Raw genomic sequence first — 21,203 nt, forward strand, 5'->3', positions numbered from 1 at the left:
TGCGACTGTCATCTGGGATGGCAACATCAATGATCCAAACCTTTTTCTTTTCCACAACTGTGATGTCTGGTGTGTTGTGTTCTAGAACTTTGTCAGTCTGGATTCGGAAGTCCTACAGTATCTTTGCTTGCTCATTTTACAATAGTTTTGCAGGTTTGTGATCCCACCAGTTCTTTACTGCTGGCAGGTGGTACTTGAGGCATAAATTCCAATGAATCATTTGGGGCACATAGTTGTACCTCTGTTTGTAGTCAGTCTGTGCGATTTTCTTACAGTAGCTGATAATAATAATAATAATAATAATAATAATAATTATTATTATTATTATTATCCAGCTTTTAAACCTTTTGCCATTGAATTCAATGGCACCAGCCACTCTTTCTACTGCAGCTTGTCCCGTCTCTCATCCCTCCAAAAATACCATCCCATTACATCCAAGAAAATCAAGTTAATCCATGACTAGAGAAGAATTTGAACTTATGTTCAATCCAGCACTATTCCACCATTATTCTACTCAGAAGAGTAGTTACTATAAGGAATGAAGCATAGTTGGCACACAAAAAACTACCAATTATTTATGTATAGAATTTGAATAATCATAATGCGTATTGTGAATAATTACAATAATTTGCAAAATATGTCAGTATTTGAGTGGCTGTAATAGGGCAATGCAATTTATAAGTGATCTCTGCTATTCACTATTATCTAAGGTCTATGGTGCAAGAACTCTGGACAAATGTGCATAAGTTCTGGATACTTGTTTGTCGATCTCAGACCTCCACATTGAGTCAACACAATTCCACATATGTGGTCTTCATGGGCCATAAATGTCTTCAAGTACTTCAGAACAGAGTTAAAATGTGACTCCAAATGTTTATGCTCACTTAAAATCTACAAGCCAGCCTACATCAAGCGACAAGAACGTAGGTGCAACCCAAGAAAGGAGAATATATTGTAATTAATTGTTGTAATTAGATATATTGTAATTAATTGTAACAATCTTGGGCCAAAAACTGATGGATCATCTCCCCAACCCATTAGAGGTCACACCAATGCTGTCACAAAGGTTTCCGTCATTGCTGCAAATTGCTACCAGAGTCCTGTTTGGATAACAGAGCCTTGAAGGCCTGCGGGCAGAATGTTTCCTTCCTTATTGGATAAAAAAAAATCCACCCCAGAAACTGACAAATCGTTTAATTTCTCACTGGTGGTGGCAACATGGTACTGCATTATTGTCCACTCTGAAAGGTACACTTGGCTGTCCACATTTGTGGGTTTCAATTTTGTGGGAATCTCTAGATACTCCAGTGCAACTCTAAGGTCAACTTCCAGCAGAAGTTAACTACACACTCGTGCTGGATGATCTAGAAATTCCTAGAGAGCACACTTCTCTAGGCATTTACAAGTTTTCCATAATTCATCTGGAAGTTGACCATATAGGTGTGCTGGAGAATGTAGAGATTCTTACTACTTCGTCAGATTGGCTACTTGGCCTGTCATACGTCACTTGTTCTCCCCTTTCAGTACAGAGCCCATTACACAACATACATGTACTTTTGGTAAGGCTCCATCCAAAAAAGGGAGAGCAAGCAGTGTATGCCACCACTGTGTGGCCTTCCCATGTTGCTTTACCAGCAGTAGGAGGAAGATGGGCAGCAACGCTCCCCCCCCCCTCACCCCAGGGATGGGAGCCTATGGATTCACCATGATGTATGGCAAATCCATGGGCTTTTGTGATGAATCCTTAGAGAAATGTTCTCTCAGATTTTTTTAAAAATTATGTTTTTTCAATTTGTGTTTTTAAAAGTTTTACAGGGGCCTTGTCCCAGTAACCCCAGCAACTCCAGCAAATGTAGAGGGGTGATTGTCAAGCATCGTATATTTTTCAGAGGTGGTGCAAGTCACACTAAGAAAATAGCACTATTGGAGCAAAACCTCTTCAACAGGAAGTTAAATCTTGTTTTCCAGATGTCTTCCACCCTTCTCACACTTAGTGGTTTTCACATTACTACATTGAAGCAGGAGCACAGGAAACTTTGGTGTAAACAACCCTAGATGCTGCATTTTTAGAAGCAAGTGAGGTGGAAGTTCTCCATTGGTGAGCCGTTGCCAGTTAAGAGATTATTGCAGTAGATGGACCAAAGGTTTGACTTGGTGCAAGGCAGCTTCCCGTGTTCCTATTCTACAATAATACTGATTTTGCTATGTTTTTTTTTCCATCATGGGACCACAGTGATGACTTGGAAGGGTTCTCCTCTTCTAAAATCAGGAATTGGTTAAGTCCAAAGTCTCAACACCTTGCTGGATTCAAAACCCTTTCTCAGCAAATTACACAACCAACATCTGTAGGGAATTCTAGCCTACACCATGATGTCAGGCAGCAGCTGTCCTGAAGGAGTCCTTTGCTGACAGGACCCTGATGGCAAATGAGGAACGCTACAGGGAACAAGTCTCTCAGACTCATTTTGTAATCCTCTCTCAGTCTTTTCCAGCTGACAGACCTGACACCTCATAGAAACTGGAGAATTAACTGTGGTAGTAAAATTATGGAACCAGAGTCCCATAAAAGCTGTAACAATCCAAGAATTGGATTTCGAAATTCTGTGGGTTACTAGCCTCAGACCAAGGGAGTCATAAAAGGTTCCTTAAAAAACAGATTTTCTATATATTTACAGAATGCCTGTTTTCTTAAACATTTCAGGCAAAAGAGGTTGTTGCTTTTTGCTTGTTTTCTTTTCATTCTCATGATGTACAGCATCTGTTAAACAAATTAATGTTTTAAAATGTGGGAAAACAAAAAGAAAATGATCAGGGTTTCTTTCTATCCATAAAAAACACATGTCTATGCATGCGTTGTGGGTTTATATACAGTAGAGTCTCACTTATCCAACACTCGCTTATCCAACGTTCTGGATTATCCAACGCATTTTTGTAGTCAATGTTTTCAATACATCATGATATTTTGGTGCTAAATTCGTAAATACAGTAATTACTACATAGCGTTACTGCGTATTGAACTACTTTTTCTGTCAAATTTGTTGTATAACGATGAGACCACTGGCATTATTTGCCCTTCTTATGGTGCCCTGGGAGCCCTTGATGGCGCAGTGGATCAAACCCTTGTGTCAGCAGAATTTATGACTTCAAAGCTGGGTTGCTGACCTGAAGGTTGCCGGTTTGAATCCAACCCAGGTAGAGTGTGGATGAGTTCCTTTATCAGCTCCAGCTCCATGCGGGAACATGAGAAAAGCCTCCCACATGGATGGTAAAAACATCAAAAACATCCGGGCGTCCCCTGGGCAACGGGGTATAAATGCATGTAATAATAATAATAATATGTATATTATATATTACAAATACTTTTGCTAGTAACATTGCAGTATAATGTGTTATTGTGTTGTCGAAGGCTTTCATGGCCAGAATCACAAGGTTGTTGTGTATTTTCCAGGCTGTGTGGCCATGTTCCAGAAGCATTCTCTCCTGACGTTTCGCCCACATCTATGGCATATCGAAGTATCCATTGTTATTGTTGCTTTATGTTTTGCTTTTGAAGGAGTATCTGACACAGAGCATCTGTAACTGCATCTGCCTGGCAGAAAAATACAACACTAATACATTAAATAAATACCAGTTTTCTGCCCTTTCATGTCAGCCAAAATCTATTCCCTGAGGCATTGTCTCATTTTCAGTAATTGCAATGCTTACCTTCAGAAACTTAGAAGAATGGGAAAGGACTGCATTCCTAAACAGAAACCCACGGTGCAATATTTTGTTCCTGAACCCACTCATAAGAATATATATTGCTAAATTCTGTTGTAGTATTTCTTCATGATAGTGGCGTTGGATAGCTTTTCCCTGCCTGGCGTGCCCCAGTACTGTCATCTAACCTTTCCATACCCACAATAACAGCCCCACTGCCCATAGCTATCAATGTATGAAATGTCCATTGGACTCCAAAAGAACAGAATGTGTATGAAATATTAACCACAACAGCTTTAACACATCAAGCACTTTAAGAAACAGGAGATCTTTGCTCACTTTTGATGTGCTGTTATAATTACCTGAAGTCCAAAAAAGGCCAACACAATGGAGTTAATTGTACCCAACGTGCCTTCAGGATCAAAGGGCTGAGTCGTTTTGTACATCTCCTGATAAGAAAAGAACACATTGCTAAAATTACAGATCTAAAGCAACATACAACCTCCCAAGAGTGGGTCACAGAATAAATGTGGGCCACGTAAGATCATGTGGCATACATTCAGATTGTGTCGCTGTCTTACAGATACGCATCTGTGTTGTCCTGTACCAAATAAAGTCATTAGCACAAGAACCTCAGAGCCAGTCAGTTCATTTGTTTATTTACTCTGTGCCAAAAAACCTACAATATGTTTTCTAACAAAATTCTCAGTTCCGTATCAAGGGCATACAAGTATTTTCTCAGTAGCTATCACAGAAACGTCAAAGTATATAATTAGTGTTCTGTCTCCCAGGGACTTGCATTGTCCCATAGTTGTAGGAAATAGCACCCTTTTTGTGTTTCTTCCAGGGTTGCTACAGACTCAGCAACCTCCTGATAGTTAACTATCAACAGAGGTTTGTAGCCAGCCTGCAAAGCCTTTGCTGTTGTCGGCTTGCAAAAGTATCTTTTTGATCTTGAGGGCCACCCCTTTTTCCTGGGGATAAAATCTCCATTTTGAAAAGCTTTTTTTTTTGTCTTCTACAAAATAGAGAAAAGAACTCAGATGTACTTGTGTGGTCAAGCCAGGCCAGCTCAGACAAGCCATCGTAAGTACTAACCTCTTGCCTTTAAAACTAGTTCTGAGTTTAGATAGGGAAAGACCTGCTCTTTCTAAAATAGCAACTCAGCACTAGGGCAGAGAATATCTCAGGATTTCTCTGCCATTGGAAGAAGCTCTAACTACTTCCTCTCCAAGCTAGCTTTGAGTTTAGATAGGGAAAGACCTGCTCTTTATGATATAGCAACTCAGGATTAGGGTAAAGAGCATCCCAGGATCTCTCCACCTTTGGAAGAAGTTAACCCAGCAGCTAAGGGGAAAGGTAAAAAAAAGGGGGAAACATCTGCATGATTCATAAATTGACTGTTTGTATTTGTAACCTCAACAACTTGTGCCAAGCCTGTCAAGAACTTTGAGAAAATAAAAATCTTGTTTGATGTTCAATTTGGAGTGGCCTTAGTTGCTGGGACTCCTGAGCTTCAAAGTAAGGCCCCCACGGTCCACCTAGCAGAAACACAGGAACTTGAGCATTTTCTAACTTGCAGGAATGGAGAACAGTAATCACAGGACCTTGTCATCTCTTAAATACATGGCAAATTCAAGAGTAGTAAACAATTTTCCCATCTTGGCTTTGATGCAGGTTATCTGAAAAATCGTATATCTTTATGCAAACCTGTTAGACATCTATGATCAACCGGGGGGGGGGGGTGCTCTCTCTGTCTCACCACCTGTTCAAATGTGTTTGCTGGGAACACAATAGAGGGCCTTTTTGGTGGCTGCTCCCAGACTCCCTCCCAAGAGAGACCAAGATGGTCCCATCCCTGCTTGCATTCCACAGGCAACCTTTTTCTTTCAGCAGGCATTTGGAGAAGGGGAATGCTGCTGGGGAAGTGTAGGGGGAATTTGGGTGGGGGTGTGTGTGATTTTTTTTTAGGTTTTTTAAAATTAATTTATCAGTCAAAATGGAGCCCCCGGTGGAGTAGTGGGTTAAAGCCTTGTGACTTGAAGGTTGGGCTGCTGATCTGCAAGCTGTCAGGTTCGAATCCCACCCGGGGAGAGCGCAGATGAACTCCCTCTTTCAGCTCCAGCTCCAGGCAGGGACATGAGAGAAGCCTCCCACAAGGATGGTAAAACATCAAAACATCCGGGCATTCCCTGGGCAACGTCCTTGCAGACGTCCAATTCTCTCACTTCAGAAGCGACTTGCAGTTTCTCAAGTCGCTCCTGACACGAAGGAAAAAAAAGTCAAAATGTATAAGTTTACATTCCTCATTTTACAATATCTTAAACATATTATATTGTTTACAATTCGACAGTTAAAAAAATTAAAAGAACATCTTTAAGCTTATTTCTTATCAGTTTTTAACTTTTCCATTAAAACTTTACTACATATTTCTCTACTACATACTTTTTTATCAACTTATACATGTTTTATAATTAATATTATTATTATTATTATTAATTTATCAATCAAAAAGTATTAGTATATATACTTCTCATTTTACAGTACCTTAAACATATCATATTGTATACAATCCGATAATAAAGAAAAATCAAATCCAAAAACATTTTTAAGCATATTTCTTATCAGTTTTGGACTTTTCCATTACAACTTTACTACATATCTCTCTACTACACACTTTTTTATCTACTTATACATGTTTTATTTTTTATTGTTATTATTATTATTATATCTTCCCTCCCTCCCCTTACTTTGTGCCCCCCTTCACCAAGACCAACCAACTCATATTGTTTCACAAGTCCAAAATATCATTGCCTCTGTTGCTGGCTTGCACCCCTTTCCCTCATTAAAAATATACTCAATACATTTTCCCCATATTTTCCAAAAATCTGTTTGTTTCGATATTCCCTTTTTAATTTTAATATTACAAGTCAGCTTATTAATAGCTATGTTCCAAATTTCCCTATACCATTCTTCTAATTGGATTTCCTTTTTTCTTTCCAATTTTTTGCTATTAGCAATTTTGCTGCAGTTATTAAATTAGAAACCAGTTCTTTCTCCTCTTGTGAGAGAATATTGCCATGCATAAGTCATAATGCTGATTTAGGTGTACTCTCTATCTCTATTTTTATTATTGCTCTTATTTCTTTAAATATCATTTCCCAAAATTTTGTTTACTTTTACATGACCACCACATTTGAAGATATGACCCTATTTCCTGACAGCCTTTCCAGCACTGATTTGTGTATTTTTTTTATCTATCTGATTTAATCTATGGGAGTTAGGTACCACCTCCATACCATTTTGTAATAATTTTCTTTAATTCTTATGGACGTATTTCTTAATAATCTCATACTCCATATCCTTACCCATTCTTGATTATTCAATGTTTCCCCCACATCTACTTCCCATATTTCCTTCAAATGAACTTGTTCCTCTTCGTCCGTTAGTAGTAGTTTATAGATATTGTTTACTGTACCTTTTAATGTTACATTCTCTTCTTTAGTCTCCCTTTGAATTATCATCTTATCTAATTTTGTATATTCCCTACCCCCATTATACTTTTTCCTTAAGTCAACTGATCATTTTCCCAATTGTAAATACTTGTACCACTCGAAGTCTCTTCCTCTTAATTCATCTTCTATCCTTTCCATATTCATCATTTTCAGGTCCCAATCTTTTACTTTCATTATACCTCTTCCATTAAATTCTGCTTCAAGTTACTTTTTCAAATTTACTGGAAAGTTTTCTGTCATTAGAATTGGCATGATAGGAGAAATACCTGGCATTAGGTTATTTTTGTATCTTCCCCAAATCTCCAGAATATTTTTTTAAAAGGGGGTTGTTTAAATTACTATACCATTTCTTTTTATCCTTTCCTCTATTATTCCTGTAAAACATATATTCTAATTTCAATTCTAATTTTTATCATCTTCTTCTAACCACTCCAAGCTTTTTTGTTTTGCTAGGCAGTCTACTATGTATCTTATTTGATTGGAGTGATAATACAGCTTAAGATTTGGAAGTCCAAGGCCTCCTCCTTTCTGTGGTCTATACCATAAGCTTTTATTTATTCTAGCTTTTTTATTCCCATTACAATATAAATTTAACATGCTTTGCCAATTTTTTATTTCTTGATCTGAAATTTCTACAAGTAGCATTCTAAATAAAAACATTCATTTGGGTAATCTTCATTTTAAGGGTGAATTTTTACATGCTATTTTAAGTGTATATATTATATTATTTATATTTTAACCTAAATCCACACAGTATTATTATTATTATTTTATTCACTTTCTTTTAAATTGTGCATGATTGTTAGCCACCCTGAGTCCTCACGAGAAGAAAGGTGGGGTATAAATACAGTAAATAAATAAATAAATACCTAAAATAAAATAAACTCTTAAACCCCTAATGAAAAGACAACAAATAGATGTGAACTTCTTTTAACCACTGAATATAGTTTGCATGTGTGTGAGTATGTGCACATATGTACATCTGCATATTATCTTTTCTGTTTCTTTTTTGCTGTTTTGTGTCTTTTCAAGTTGTTTCCTACCTATGGAGATCCCAAGGTAAACCTATTACACAGGTTTTCTTTGCAAGATCTGTTCAGATTTTCCATTGCCTTTCTCTGAGGCTGAAATAGTGCCACTTGCCGAAGGCTCAGTTGGTTTCATGGCTGAGTGGAGATTCAAGCCATGGTTTCCAAGGTCATAGTCCAACCCATAAACCTCTACACCACATTGATACCTTGGTCAAACATATAGAAAATAGTTCTGTGTCTTTCTTCAACAAGCAAGTGTGTGATTTGCAGTTGATATACAGCATGCTATCAAATCTGCTTCAATTTATGGTGACTCAAATCTTGGCCAAAAAAATCTAGTAGTAGTTGTTGTTTATTTAATGCTTTGATTATAGGCTTTCCACATTCAGGACAAACAAATACATAAAAACCAGATTATTAAATACAATATGAAATACAACATTAAAATACTACATAAACCATTAACAAGCTACATAAATCAATTGCGAGATACACCCTTACAAAACTAAATAAAATACTACATGAATTAGCTCTTGCATAGTTAAAAACCAAATAAAAATCAGTATTATTAAAACATAAGCAAGAAACACTTTGGATGTAGACAACCATACTATTATTAGGCAAAAGCATCCCAGTTTTATTGTATTGTCCAACGTGTCACATGATAAATCCAAAGTATGATAGCCTCCGTTTAGTTGTTTCACAGTTTAGTAAGGGTTCTGACCTAATTTGCTTTAGGAGCCAATTATCTGGCTTTTGTTGATCCATTGTTATTTGCGACACCACTTTCCTCCAATACCGTATTTCAAATTTCAAATCTTTCTCATCTATACATTGAATTCAGAAATACTGCAGCATGAATGATCCTGACTTTGACATCCAAAGGTATATCTTTACACTTAAAGATCTTACCTAGTTCCCTTATAGCTATCCTCCCTTTCTGGTTTCTTGACTATACCTTCCACTTTGACAGTTTAAAAAATCCGTTTGCCAATAACTCATGTGTCTGGAATGTTGGGGGGTAAAGATAAATGACTGGTTGAGCACTTGCTGATGTCATAAAGGTTACTGGCCACAGATGCCCCAGTACTGTGTCCATAGCAAAGCCAGACTACTTATAAGGTATGAGCTAGATACTGGGGACCAGTTGTCTCAAAATAGCTGTTTTCATACTTTGGGGAAAAGGGTGGCAGCCATTTAAGAACATCTGGAATATCCAATCACACAGTGAATGAATATTACAACATACACCCATATTAAAATCTCATTTGTGGGACATGACAAAATTTAGTTTGCTATACCTCCTTATCTTACTTCGCTGCAGATGATGACTACAAATGGCTTGCTGCTAGAAGTGCTGAGAGCATATTTATTTTATTCATATTACTGTGTCTCCAGGTTATTTCCAGACTGTTGTGATTCTAAAGAGAACCTACGAAAGGTTTCTTTATTGGCAAGATTTGTTTGGAGGGGAATTATCTTTGTTTCCCTTTGAAAGAGAGTGACTTGTCCAAGGTTACTAAAAGAGCTTCCATAGCCAAAGAGTGATTCAATTCTCTAGAGTCGTAATCCAATGCTCAAAGCACTGCACTTTGCTGGCCCTTTTAATGTATAGATTTCACTAAAAAGAGTATTTTTCTAACTTATCTGAGAATATTAAGATTCTTAGTAGAGGGGGAAAGAAGCATTGGCTGAAATTAATTGATTACATTTAGTAGATAGGATGTAGAGAACAGGTCCTTCCAAGTCCTCCAGTCTTTACAATTTGAACTAAAACCCAGTAAAAATATATAGTAAAGGTAAAGGTAAAGGGTTCTCCTAACATTAGGTCCAGTCGTGTCCAACTCTGGGGTTGGTGCTCATCTCCATTTCTAAGCCAAAGAGCCAGCATTATCCGTAGACACCTCCAAGGTCATGTGGCTGGCATGACTGCATGAAGCGCTGTTACCTTCCCACCAGAGCGGTACCTATTGATCTACTCACCTTTGCATTTTTTTCGAACTGCTAGGTTGGCAGAAGCTGGAGCTAACAGTGGGATCTCATCCTGCTCCCCGGATTCGAACCTGCGACCTTTTGGTCTGCAAGTTCAGAAGCTCAATGCTTTAACACACTACACCACCAGGGGCTCCATAAAAATATATAGCCAATATCAAATCAAAACAGGAACCCATGGCATGCAATGTGCTATATATGCCTAAATATATACTTACCCAAAAAAAGAACTTGCTATAACAAATGGTTTGTGATGCAAAAGCGTTTGCATTAAATCCTCTTTCCCCCTTTAAGATGGTCTCATGTGCAATTATATATTGTAGGAGGGATCTGGTTATAACATAACTATTCACAGGGAACCAAGCTCATAATATGGAAAAGGTGGTAAACCAGCAAAAAGGAGTGGTAGTGTACATATTACCATCTTCCAGTTTGGCTGTAGTCCCTGTTTGGTGAGCAGATGGTGTGCAGATACTCAGAGAAACAGAGCATCTGGCAACATAACCTGACATTTCCTCAGAATACTATAGAAGTTGTTGGTTGTAGTGCAGCTGGCTAATGCACCTGGCTCGGCTCCAGGATATCTGAAAGACTCCTTCTCTATGAGTTTGCCCATAATGTGTGATCTCCATCAGAGGCCCCGATGTACATCTAATCTGCAGGAAAGGTTAGGCGTGCGAGTATCAAAGATGTGGCCCTTTCTGAAGCAGCACCCCAAATGAGGTCATCCCTTATGATTATAAAAATACTGCTGTTCTAGTAACCCTTCAATGGATTTCAATACTTTTTCTGATTCATTTATAATACTACTTAGTTTTGGTTCCTATTCAGTTATGATTTTATTATATTCTAGTTTTAAACAGCATGGAAAAGGAAGTTATAGAAACTAGAAATGATAAAATGCCAAATCTCTTTCTCAATCAGTTTTTCAATAGTGTTGTCATGATAACTCATGACTCTTGTATTCCGAACAGTAAAAAGTATGACATCTTCAGCCCGTGTGTCTTGGCGTATTCTTTCAAGAGAAGACTAAACCCATAGCAACACAGTTGGAGCAAAGAGCCCTTACAAGTGTGCATGAGGTTCTCAGAGAAATATGTAATATACCAGCTTGAAGAATTAGAATCATAGAATCATAGAATAGTAGAGTTGGAAGAGACCACATGGGCCATCTAGTCCAACCCCCTGCTAAGAAGCAGGAAATCGCATTCAAAGCACCCCCGACAGATGGCCATCCAGCCTCTGCTTAAAAGCCTCCAAGGAAGGAGCCTCCACCACGGCCCCGGGGAGAGAGTTCCACTGTCGAACAGCTCTCACAGTGAGGAAGTTCTTCCTGATGTTCAGGTGGAATCTCCTTTCCTGTAGTTTGAAGCCATTGTTCCGTGTCCTAGTCTGCAGGGCAGCAGAAAACAAGCTTGCTCCCTCTTCCCTATGACTTCCCTTCACGTATTTGTACATGGCTATCATGTCTCCTCTCAGCCTTCTCTTCTGCAGGCTAAACATGCCCAGCTCTTTAAGCCGCTCCTCATAGGGCTTGTTCTCCAGACCCTTAATCATTTTAGTCGCCCTCCTCTGGACGCTTTCCAGCTTGTCAACATCTCCCTTCAACTGTGGTGCCCAAAATTGGACACAGTATTCCAGGTGTGGTCTGACCAAGGCAGAATAGAGGGGGAGCATAACTTCCCTGGATCTAGACGCTATTCCCCTATTGATGCAGGCCAGAATCCCATTGGCTTTTTTAGCAGCCGCATCACATTGTTGGCTCATGTTTAACTTGTTGTCCACGAGGACTCCAAGGTCTTTTTCGCACACACTGCTGTCAAGCCAGGCGTCCCCCATTCTGTATCTTTGATTTCCATTTTTTCTGCCGAAGTGAAGTATCTTGCATTTGTCCCTGTTGAACTTCATTTTGTTAGTTTCGGCCCATCTCTCTAGTCTGTCAAGATCGTTTTGAATTCTGCTCCTGTCTTCTGGAGTGTTAGCTATCCCTCCCAGTTTTGTGTCGTCTGCAAACTTGATGATCGTGCCTTCTAACCCTTCGTCTAAGTCGTTAATAAAGATGTTGAACAGAACCGGGCCCAGGACGGAGCCCTGCGGCACTCCACTTGACACTTCTTTCCATGATGAAGACGACGCATTGGTGAGCACCCTTTGGGTTCGTTCGCTTAGCCAATTACAGATCCACCTAACCGTCGTTTTGTCTAGCCCACATTTTACTAGTTTGTTTGCCAGAAGGTCGTGGGGGACTTTGTCGAAGGCCTTACTGAAATCCAGGTACGCTACATCCACAGCATTCCCTGTATCGACCCAACTCGTAACTCTATCGAAAAAAGAGATCAGATTAGTCTGGCATGACTTGTTTTTGGTAAATCCGTGTTGACTATTAGCAATGACCGCATTTGTTTCTAAGTGTTCGCAGACCACTTCCTTAATGATCTTTTCCAGAATTTTGCCTGGTATTGATGTGAGGCTGACCGGACGGTAATTGTTTGGGTCGTTCTTTTTTCCCTTCTTGAAGATAGGGACCACATTCGCCCTCCTCCAATCTGCTGGGACTTCTCCCGTTCTCCAAGAACTCTCGAAGATAATTGCCAGTGGTTCTGAAATAACTTCCGCTAGTTCCTTCAGTACTCTTGGGTGTAGCTGATCTGGCCCTGGGGACTTGAATTCGTTTAGAGAGGCCAAGTGTTCCTGGACAACTTGTTTCCCTATTTGGGGTTGGATTTCCCCCAATCCTTCGTCCATTCCGTGTTGCTGAGGTTGAAGATGGCTTTCTTTTTCTGAGAAGACCGAGGCAAAGAAGGCATTAAGTAGTTCTGCCTTTTCCCTGTCCCCTGTCGCCATCACCCCATCTTCTCCTTGCAATGGCCCTATTGCCTCCTTTTTCTTCCTTTTTCTACCAACGTAAGCAAAAAAGCCTTTTTTGTTGTTTTTTATGTCCCTGGCAAGCCTGAGCTCATTTTGCGCTTTAGCCTTGCGAACCTTTTCCCTACAGGTGTTGGCTATACGTTTGAATTCTTCTTTGGTGATTTCTCCCCTTTTCCACTTCTTGTGCATGTCACTTTTGAGCTTTAGCTCAGTTAGAAGTTCTTTGGACATCCACTCTGGCTTCTTTGCACTTGTCTTATTTTTCTTCTTTGTTGGCACTGTTTGTATTTGCGCCTTGAGTATTTCACTTTTGAAAAACTCCCATCCATCGTTAACTCCCTTGTTTTTTAATATCGGCGTCCATGGAATGCCGCTCAGTAATTCCTTCATTTTTTGGAAGTCAGCTCTCTTAAAGTCCAGAATGCGTGTTTGACTTGTCTTAGTTTCAGCATTCCTTTGTATTGCAAACTGCAGGAGCACATGGTCACTTGCCCCTAAGGATCCAACCACTTCAACTGTATTGATCAGGTCTTCCACATTTGTTAAGATTAGATCAAGAGTTGCTGATCCCCTTGTTGCCTCTTCTACCTTCTGGACCATAAAATTATCTGCAAGGCAAGTGAGGAATTTGTTGGACTTTGTACTCTTGGCTGAGTTTGTTTTCCAGCAGATATCGGGATAATTGAAATCGCCCATGACTACTATATCTCTTCTTTGTGCCTGTTTGGTCAGCTGTTGACAGAAGGCTTCATCAAGTCCTTCATCCTGACTCGGAGGTCTGTAGTAGACACCCACGACAAGATCTTTTTGAGTCCCGGTTCCCTTGATTCTTATCCAGATGCTTTCAAGCTGGTTTCCCGGATTACAGTCTTGCATTTCTTCTGCAACGTAACTGTTTTTGACAATTAGATTGGAGATTTACTGCTGCTCAGGATGAGTATTTCTGGACTTCATGGTTTACTAGTCTGACAGAGTACTGTATACATTCATCAACATAATTAAGAATTAAAGACATTTTTAAAACACTGCAAGTATAATTTGTAATGAATCCATGTAACAGAAAAAGTAAGCTACTGCAACATTTTACGTTCTAGCTGCATGCTGTCCCAATTACAATTTTAACATTAAATTTGCATGCCTATGTTTTCACATATGCATACATGTATATTATTATTACTATTGTTGTTGTTCTTGTTGTTGTTGTTGTTGTTATTATTATTATTATTATTATTATTTTCAAGCACACATGCACACACAAATGGAAAACAAGATTAGTATGTCCAGTGAATGGGAGAGCCTCACCATAAGAGAAGGAAGGCATGTTATCACCAGTGAGGGATTTTTTTTTATAATCAAGGCATCACATCACTATAAAACTAAATGCTAGTACAATATTAGCAGAGTTAGACACCATAATTTATTTCTGACTTCTAATCAATGCATGACTGGTCCACTCAGCAGCAACTAGCTGTCAAACTTATTTCAACAAGCTCCAGACAACACAACCAAATTTAAATCATGTCATAGTGAAAATCTTGTCTATTGTGTTTTTTAAAGGAAAGGAAGCTCTCAGATAACTTTCCCACTCTTTAAAGTTTACACTTCTGTGTGTTGTCGAAGGCTTTCATGGCTGGGATCACAGGGTTGTTGTATGTCTTTCGGGCTGTGTGGCCATGTTCCAGAAGAAATTTTCTCTCCTTACGTTTCGCCCACATCTATGGCAGGCATCCTAAGAGGTTGTGAGGCCTGGATAAACTAGGCAAGGAAAGGAAAAAATATATATTTGTGGAGAGTCCAGGGTGTGACAAGAGTCTTTTGTCAGTTGGAAGCTAGCATTAATGTTTCAGTTAATCACCCTAATTAGCATTGGAAAGGTTTGTCTCTTGCCTGAGGGGCATCCTTTGTTCAGTCATTAGCCGTCCTTGGGGCTCCTCTGTCCTCAGAGTGTAGCTTCCCATCTACTGTTTTGATTTTAGAGTTTTTTAATACTGGTAGCCAGATTTTGTTCATTTTCATGGTTTCCTCCTTTCTGTTGAAGTTGTCCACATGCTTGTGGATTTCAATGGCTTCTCTGTGTAGTCTGACATGATAGTTGTTAGAGTGGTCCAGCTTTTCTGTGTTCTCAAATAATATATTGTGTCCAGGCTGGTTCATCAAGTGCTCTGCTATGGCTGATTTCTCTGGTTGAATTAGTCTGCAGTGCCTTTCATGTTCTTTGACTCTTGTTTGGGCACTGCTACATATACTTGTCCACAGCTGCATGGTATCTGGTAATTCAACAAATGCTACAGTCAGCGAAAGACAAGAGGGATCCTCTCTCCTCTGCAGGAGTCTACCGGATACCAGCCCAAAAGACATACAACAACCCTGTTTACACTTCCATTAGGGATTTTTAATGTCACATGAAAACATATTTAACCCTGTGTGTGCACCAGCAAAACCTTGATTGCTAGTTGATGCCAACTTTAGTCCAAGAAGTTGCATATACAGTAAATTAATGTGTGACACAAAATACACCTTCAGACACTGAATGACTGGGCTATTAGATTACTGATGTTCTCATATAAAGGCCAAAGGCAAAACAAAGCAACAACTTTCTAAGATTTCAACCAAGGCAGCTGCTGAGATAATTGATTACCTTACATGTAGGATGGTGGTACATGTGGTCTTCTCCAAGCAGCCACTTATCAATGTACCCGGCTGCACCGCCAGTGCAGTTAGGGTATTTTCCATCATCTCCTATTCCCCCAGGGCCCAGGTAACCTCTGCAGAGAGAGCACACAATATTAACTGCATCTGTCAATTTTCCAAGCATTGCAACTGGCTCTCTGTTTTGTTATAAGAGAGCAGACTGATCTGAAAATAATTTGTGAGTTGATTTTCAGTCCCCAAATAGCACTGGCTACATATGCACTATTAAGTAAAATTATCTTTTTGATCTCAGAAGACCCCCCAACTTGGCAACCACTGGGGTTCTATTTGTTTTGTTTTGTTCCTCTGATCTTTCCTTGAAGTGGAATACATTTTTTAAAATGTATTAGAATAAGGCATTCTGAAAACAGGATTCTCTAAATGAGACAAACCATCTGCTGCAAAATATCTACAGACTGCGTCTCAGCTAATTTGAATGTTTGATGTTCCTTTGCTTTCCCTATCTTTGAAAAACAATTGAATATGGTATCATGATTAGACTATAAAAGTAGTTCTATTGTGTCGATATTTATCGCTCAGATTTAGCTGCGACAATAAATGCTGGTACATGTGTTAGCCTTTTCTGACAGTATATACGCAATGTGTTGTTGAAGGCTTTCATGGCCGGAATGACTGGGTTGTTGTGAGTTTTTTGGGCTGTATGGCCATGCTCCAGAAGCATTCTCTCCTGACATTTCACTCACATCTATGGCAGGTATCCTCACAGGTTGTGAGGTCTGTTGAAAACTATATATTCAAATTGTAAACCTGAAATTTCATACACTCCCTACCAAGTTGATAATTTTTATTTTCATGTTGGCAGGACTACAACTGCCCCCAAAGGCCTTCCCATGGGCAACTGGCTAGCCAGTACTGGAAGAGATTTTTGGCTTTAGTTTCATCCAGCAGGGTTCAGCTGACATTCAAATACAGTTAAGTAAACTTCAGTTTCCCAACAATTCCCATACATTTGAGGGATTTCTAGTGATTACTCGGGTTGTGTCCTTCAAATAGGGTTACTGCAGGAACCTCACTATCATTGAGTAACATTTGAATTTATTTAGAAGCAGCTTGAACATAAATTGAGGTTCAAAGTTCACTGCTCATTCATCAGATTTCTAGGGCACAGCCTTCCAAATGCTGTTACAAATATCAAACTCATCCCATTGATTCTGCCTGTGTATTTTCCCACAAAGTGTTTCATCTTCATAGCCACATATCATGCTGACCTCATCTTCCAAGAAAATAAGATAAAGACACATCTCTTACTAGGAGTCATCTCTGGCTTTGTTACAAATAATCTTAATAAAAGGGAAAGCATATGGCCACTGCATTACCTAATAAAACTGTAACTATTTGGCAGGAGGTTCAACTGTTTAATCAGTTCTTTGGTTGTGCAGATTTCAACTGTAGTCATAGAATCATCAAAACGGAAAGTACAGTAGAGTCTCACTTATCCAAGCTAAACGGGCCGGCAGAAGCTTGAATAAGCAAATATCTTGGATAATAAGGAGGGATTAAGGAAAAGCCTATTAAACATCAAATTAGGTTATGATTTTACAAATTAAGCACCAAAACATCATGTTATACAACAAATTTGACAGAAAAAGTAATTCAATACGCAGTAATGTTGTAATTACTGTATTTATGAATTTAGCACCAAAATATCACGATATATTGAAAACATTGACTACAAAAATGGCTTGGATAATCCAGAGGCTTGGATAAGCGAGGCTTGGATAAGTGAGACTCTACTGTACCATGAAAGAGCATTCAAACAGATCATGTTGTGACTGCGCCTTCGGGGACTGTGGATGATGGTGGTGGGATCAGGAGAGGAAGGAAAAACCCTCGCGAGGAGGGCTCGTTGGAGGATTTGTACAGGAAGAGAATTAGGGAACTCAATGGGGAGTCTTCTGAGGAAGATTCAGATGGGGAGTTTGTGGAAGAAATGGATGCTGGTGAACAGGTGGTGGCTGAGGAAGTGGGCACTGACTGGGCACGGGCACCGGAGATGCCTGGGGAATTGGGGCCCATGGATACTGCTGAACCTTGGGTATCTTCAGAAGCAGATCCCACTTGGTCTGCTTGGAGGAGGGATCCTCAGGTGTGCATGGTGTTGGGTGTGGGCAGGATGATTGGAATTCTGATGAATTAGGCACGCCTGATCCACGAGCCTTAGCTGTGTGTAGTTCTGACTCTGATTAAGGATTTGGGACACCTGCTCTTTGGGTGTTGGTGTTTGGACACCCAGGGAGAATTGGGATAAATTGGGAGTGTTTGGTCACTTCACTTTTCGTGTGGCAAGGTGTTGCTGGGCACCATTGGGATTCCTGTACGTGTTAAGAAGACTGGACTGAGACTTTGCTTCAGATGTAAGTTTACCTGGGTTGCTCTGCAACGGAGGGCTGGAACTGTGTGGGTTTTCCTGGACTGCACTGTTATTACTATTTTTAGCTGCAGTTGCCTTTGTTGTCTTGGCTCTTTGTGCCAATTCGTGGACCTTGGATTGATGACTACAGCCTCTGACCCTAAACTGGAATTCAACCCTGTTTCTGCCTTCGCCCTCTGATTAGTCTACCCACGGCTCTTGACTTCTGGCTTGCTTCCGGACCCTGCTGCTGTCTCCTGCCCTGACCCTGGATCAATCTGACGACATCTCTTCGCCTTATCCTTTGAGCTTCTGGCATTACCTGCACTCCTGAAGGAGTTTGCTGCTGTTCCTGCTTTTCCGACTCCGGACTGGTTTGACGACGTCTTTTGTGCACTGTCCCTTTAAATCCCCAAAGCCTGCTTGCTTGCAACAGAAAGGGTTTGGAATCATCCTTTCCCTTTTGCACTGGTTCTGATTTTGTTTGCAAGCCCGGTTTTAGTTTCTTTTTAGAGCCTTGTGCTTGTGACTCTTGGGAGTTTTTTGGGGAGTTTCCAAGCCAACTTAGTTTGTTTAGAGCTGAATTGAAGCACCTTTTGTTTTATCTGAACTATTTGCTTGGTTAAATCTGGTTTGGTTGCTAAAGCATACTTTTTGATATATTTTTGTTTGGACTGCCTTTAAACACTGAAAGTTAAGTGTTTAAAGCCATCTTTTGTGTTTGTGCCTATTTTTTGGGCTATCTCTTGAATAAACTCTGTTTTGCTCTCAAATTGGCGCCTGACTCTTGACAGATCATCAGCCTCTTAAAATGTCATGGCTGTGTCCTCATAGAAATTGGATGAATGAGAAATGAATGTTGGGACATAAACTGGAGTTTAGTCGTTTCAGTCTCTGCCTTGCAGTTTATCAGTATTCAAAGAGATAGTCCTGGCAGTCTATTTTAACATAAAGGTAAAGGTTTTCCCCTGACATTGTCTAGTCATATCCGACTATGGGAGTTGGTGCTCATCTCCATTTCTAAGCCGAAGATCCAGCATTGTCCAATGACACCTCCAAGGTCATGTGGCCAGCATGATTGCATGGAGCACCGTTACCTTCCTGCTGGACCAATACCTATTGATCTACTCACATTTGCCTAATTTTGAACTGCTAGGTTGGCAGAAGCTGGGGCTCACAGTGGGAGCTTGCCCTGCTCCCGGATTCGAACTGCTGGCCTTTTGGTCAGCAAGTTCAGTACCTCAGTAGTTTAACCCACTATGCCACTGGGGGCTCCATTTTGGCATAGGTAAAGGTAAAGGTTTTCCCTTGATATTAACACTAGTTGTGTCTGACTCTGAGGGTTGGTGCTCATCTCCATTTCTAAGCCGAAGAGCTGGCGTTGTGCAAAGACACCTCAAGATCATGTGGCCATTATGACTGCATGGAGCCTCGTTACCTTCCCACCGGAGCGGTACCTATTGATCTACTCACATTTGCATGTTTTCAAACTGCTAGGTTGGCAGAAGCTGGGGCTAACAGTGGGATCTCATCCTGCTCCCTGGATTCGAACCACTGACTTTTCAGTCAGCAAGTTCAGCAGCTCAGCGGTTTAATCTGCTCTACCACCGGGGGCTCCTCTATTTTAGCATTAAAAGACATAAAGGAATCCGGACTTACTGGGGAAAAAATTTCTCACATACATTTTTGTGGAGGCATGAGGAGAAATACTTTGTCTGAGGCTATGCTGGAAACCACTTATCCAATGTTCTGGATTATCCAACACATTTTTGTAGTCAATGTTTTCAATGCATTGTGATATTTTGGTGCTAAATTCATAAATACAGTAATTACTACATAGCATTAATGTGTATTGAACTACTTTTTCTGTCACATTTGTTGTATAACATGATGTTTTGGTGCTCAATTTGTAAAATCATAACCTATTTTGATGTGTAATAGGCTTTTTCTTAATCTCTCATTATCCAACATATTCGCTTATCCAACATTCTGCCAGCCTGTTTATGTGGGATAAGTGAGACTCTACTGTATTGTGTAAAACAGTCTTATAAAGGAGATCAATGGATCGCATCCAACGCAGAAAAGGGGGACCAGAAGGGGGGATTTTGGTTTGTAAACAAGAAACTGTATATCCCAGCAATATTAAGGATTAAGATTCTGCATCGTTTTCACAACAACCAGAGCGCTGGTCATACAGGAATTACCAAAACAACAAAGGCAATAGCAAAACATTGTTGGTGGCCAGGAATGAGGAAGGACATAAAGAATCATGTTGTCCAATGTGATGATTGTGCCAGAAATAAATCGGGAGGAGGGAAGCCTATGGGATTGTTACAGACAGTGGCGGAACCTACCAGGCCTTGGGAATGTGTAGCTATGGACTTTGTGGGAGAACTGCCAGTCAGCAAAGGACATCGTTATATTTGGACAGTATTAGACCTGTTTTCTAAACAGGCCCACTTTATAGCACTGACGAAGCTACCATCGGCTGAGAAACTAGCTGAATTGTACATAAACCATATTTACAAATTACATGGATGTCCAAGTAGAGTAGTCAGTGACAGAGGAGTACAATTCACAGCAAAATTTTGGGAAAAATTCTTGGAAATGCTAGGAGCAGAAAGGAGTTTAAGTTCTGCTTTTCACCCCATGACAAACGGGGCGGTAGAACGTACTCAGCAAACGCTTGGGCAGTTCCTTCGAATGTACTCTAACATGAGACAAAATGACTGGTCTAGGTGGTTGGCGTTTGCGGAACTCGCCTTTAATTCAACTATACATTCAGCAACAAACAAAACCCCCTTTGAAGTAGTTTACGGGTATGAAATACAACCTTTACCCCAATTGCCGAGGTGGACAGAAAATGAAGGAACAGAGGCAGGGAAATGGAAAACGCAAATGATGGAATGTTGGAATCAAGTGACTGCTTCGTTAAAAGAAGCACACAAAAAGTATAAAACGTTCGCAGACAGAAAGAGGGTGGAAGGCGATAAATTAGATAAAGGAGATCTAGTGTGGTTAAGTACCCAAAACATC

The 21,203-nt window shown here is 40.0% G+C and overlaps 1 protein-coding gene across 5 annotated transcripts in view; it reads right to left on the reverse strand.

Moving 5' to 3' along the window:
• The window catches only part of LOC103279643 (heparan-alpha-glucosaminide N-acetyltransferase), a 258,014-nt gene that overhangs the window by 69,470 nt on the left and 167,341 nt on the right, over window positions 1-21,203 (reverse strand). For all 5 annotated transcript variants that reach the window (XM_062975853.1, XM_062975850.1, XM_062975851.1 and 2 more), the window contains 2 exons: window positions 15,744-15,870; window positions 4,062-4,148 (listed from right to left, as the gene is read on the reverse strand). In XM_062975853.1, the coding sequence (XP_062831923.1) occupies window positions 4,062-4,148; window positions 15,744-15,870 (214 nt within the window). The remainder of the gene's footprint in view (window positions 1-4,061; window positions 4,149-15,743; window positions 15,871-21,203) is intronic.

The sequence above is a fragment of the Anolis carolinensis genome, chromosome 3 (assembly GCF_035594765.1).
Source record: "Anolis carolinensis isolate JA03-04 chromosome 3, rAnoCar3.1.pri, whole genome shotgun sequence".
In the NCBI taxonomy this organism is placed as follows: Eukaryota; Metazoa; Chordata; class Lepidosauria; order Squamata; family Dactyloidae; genus Anolis; species Anolis carolinensis.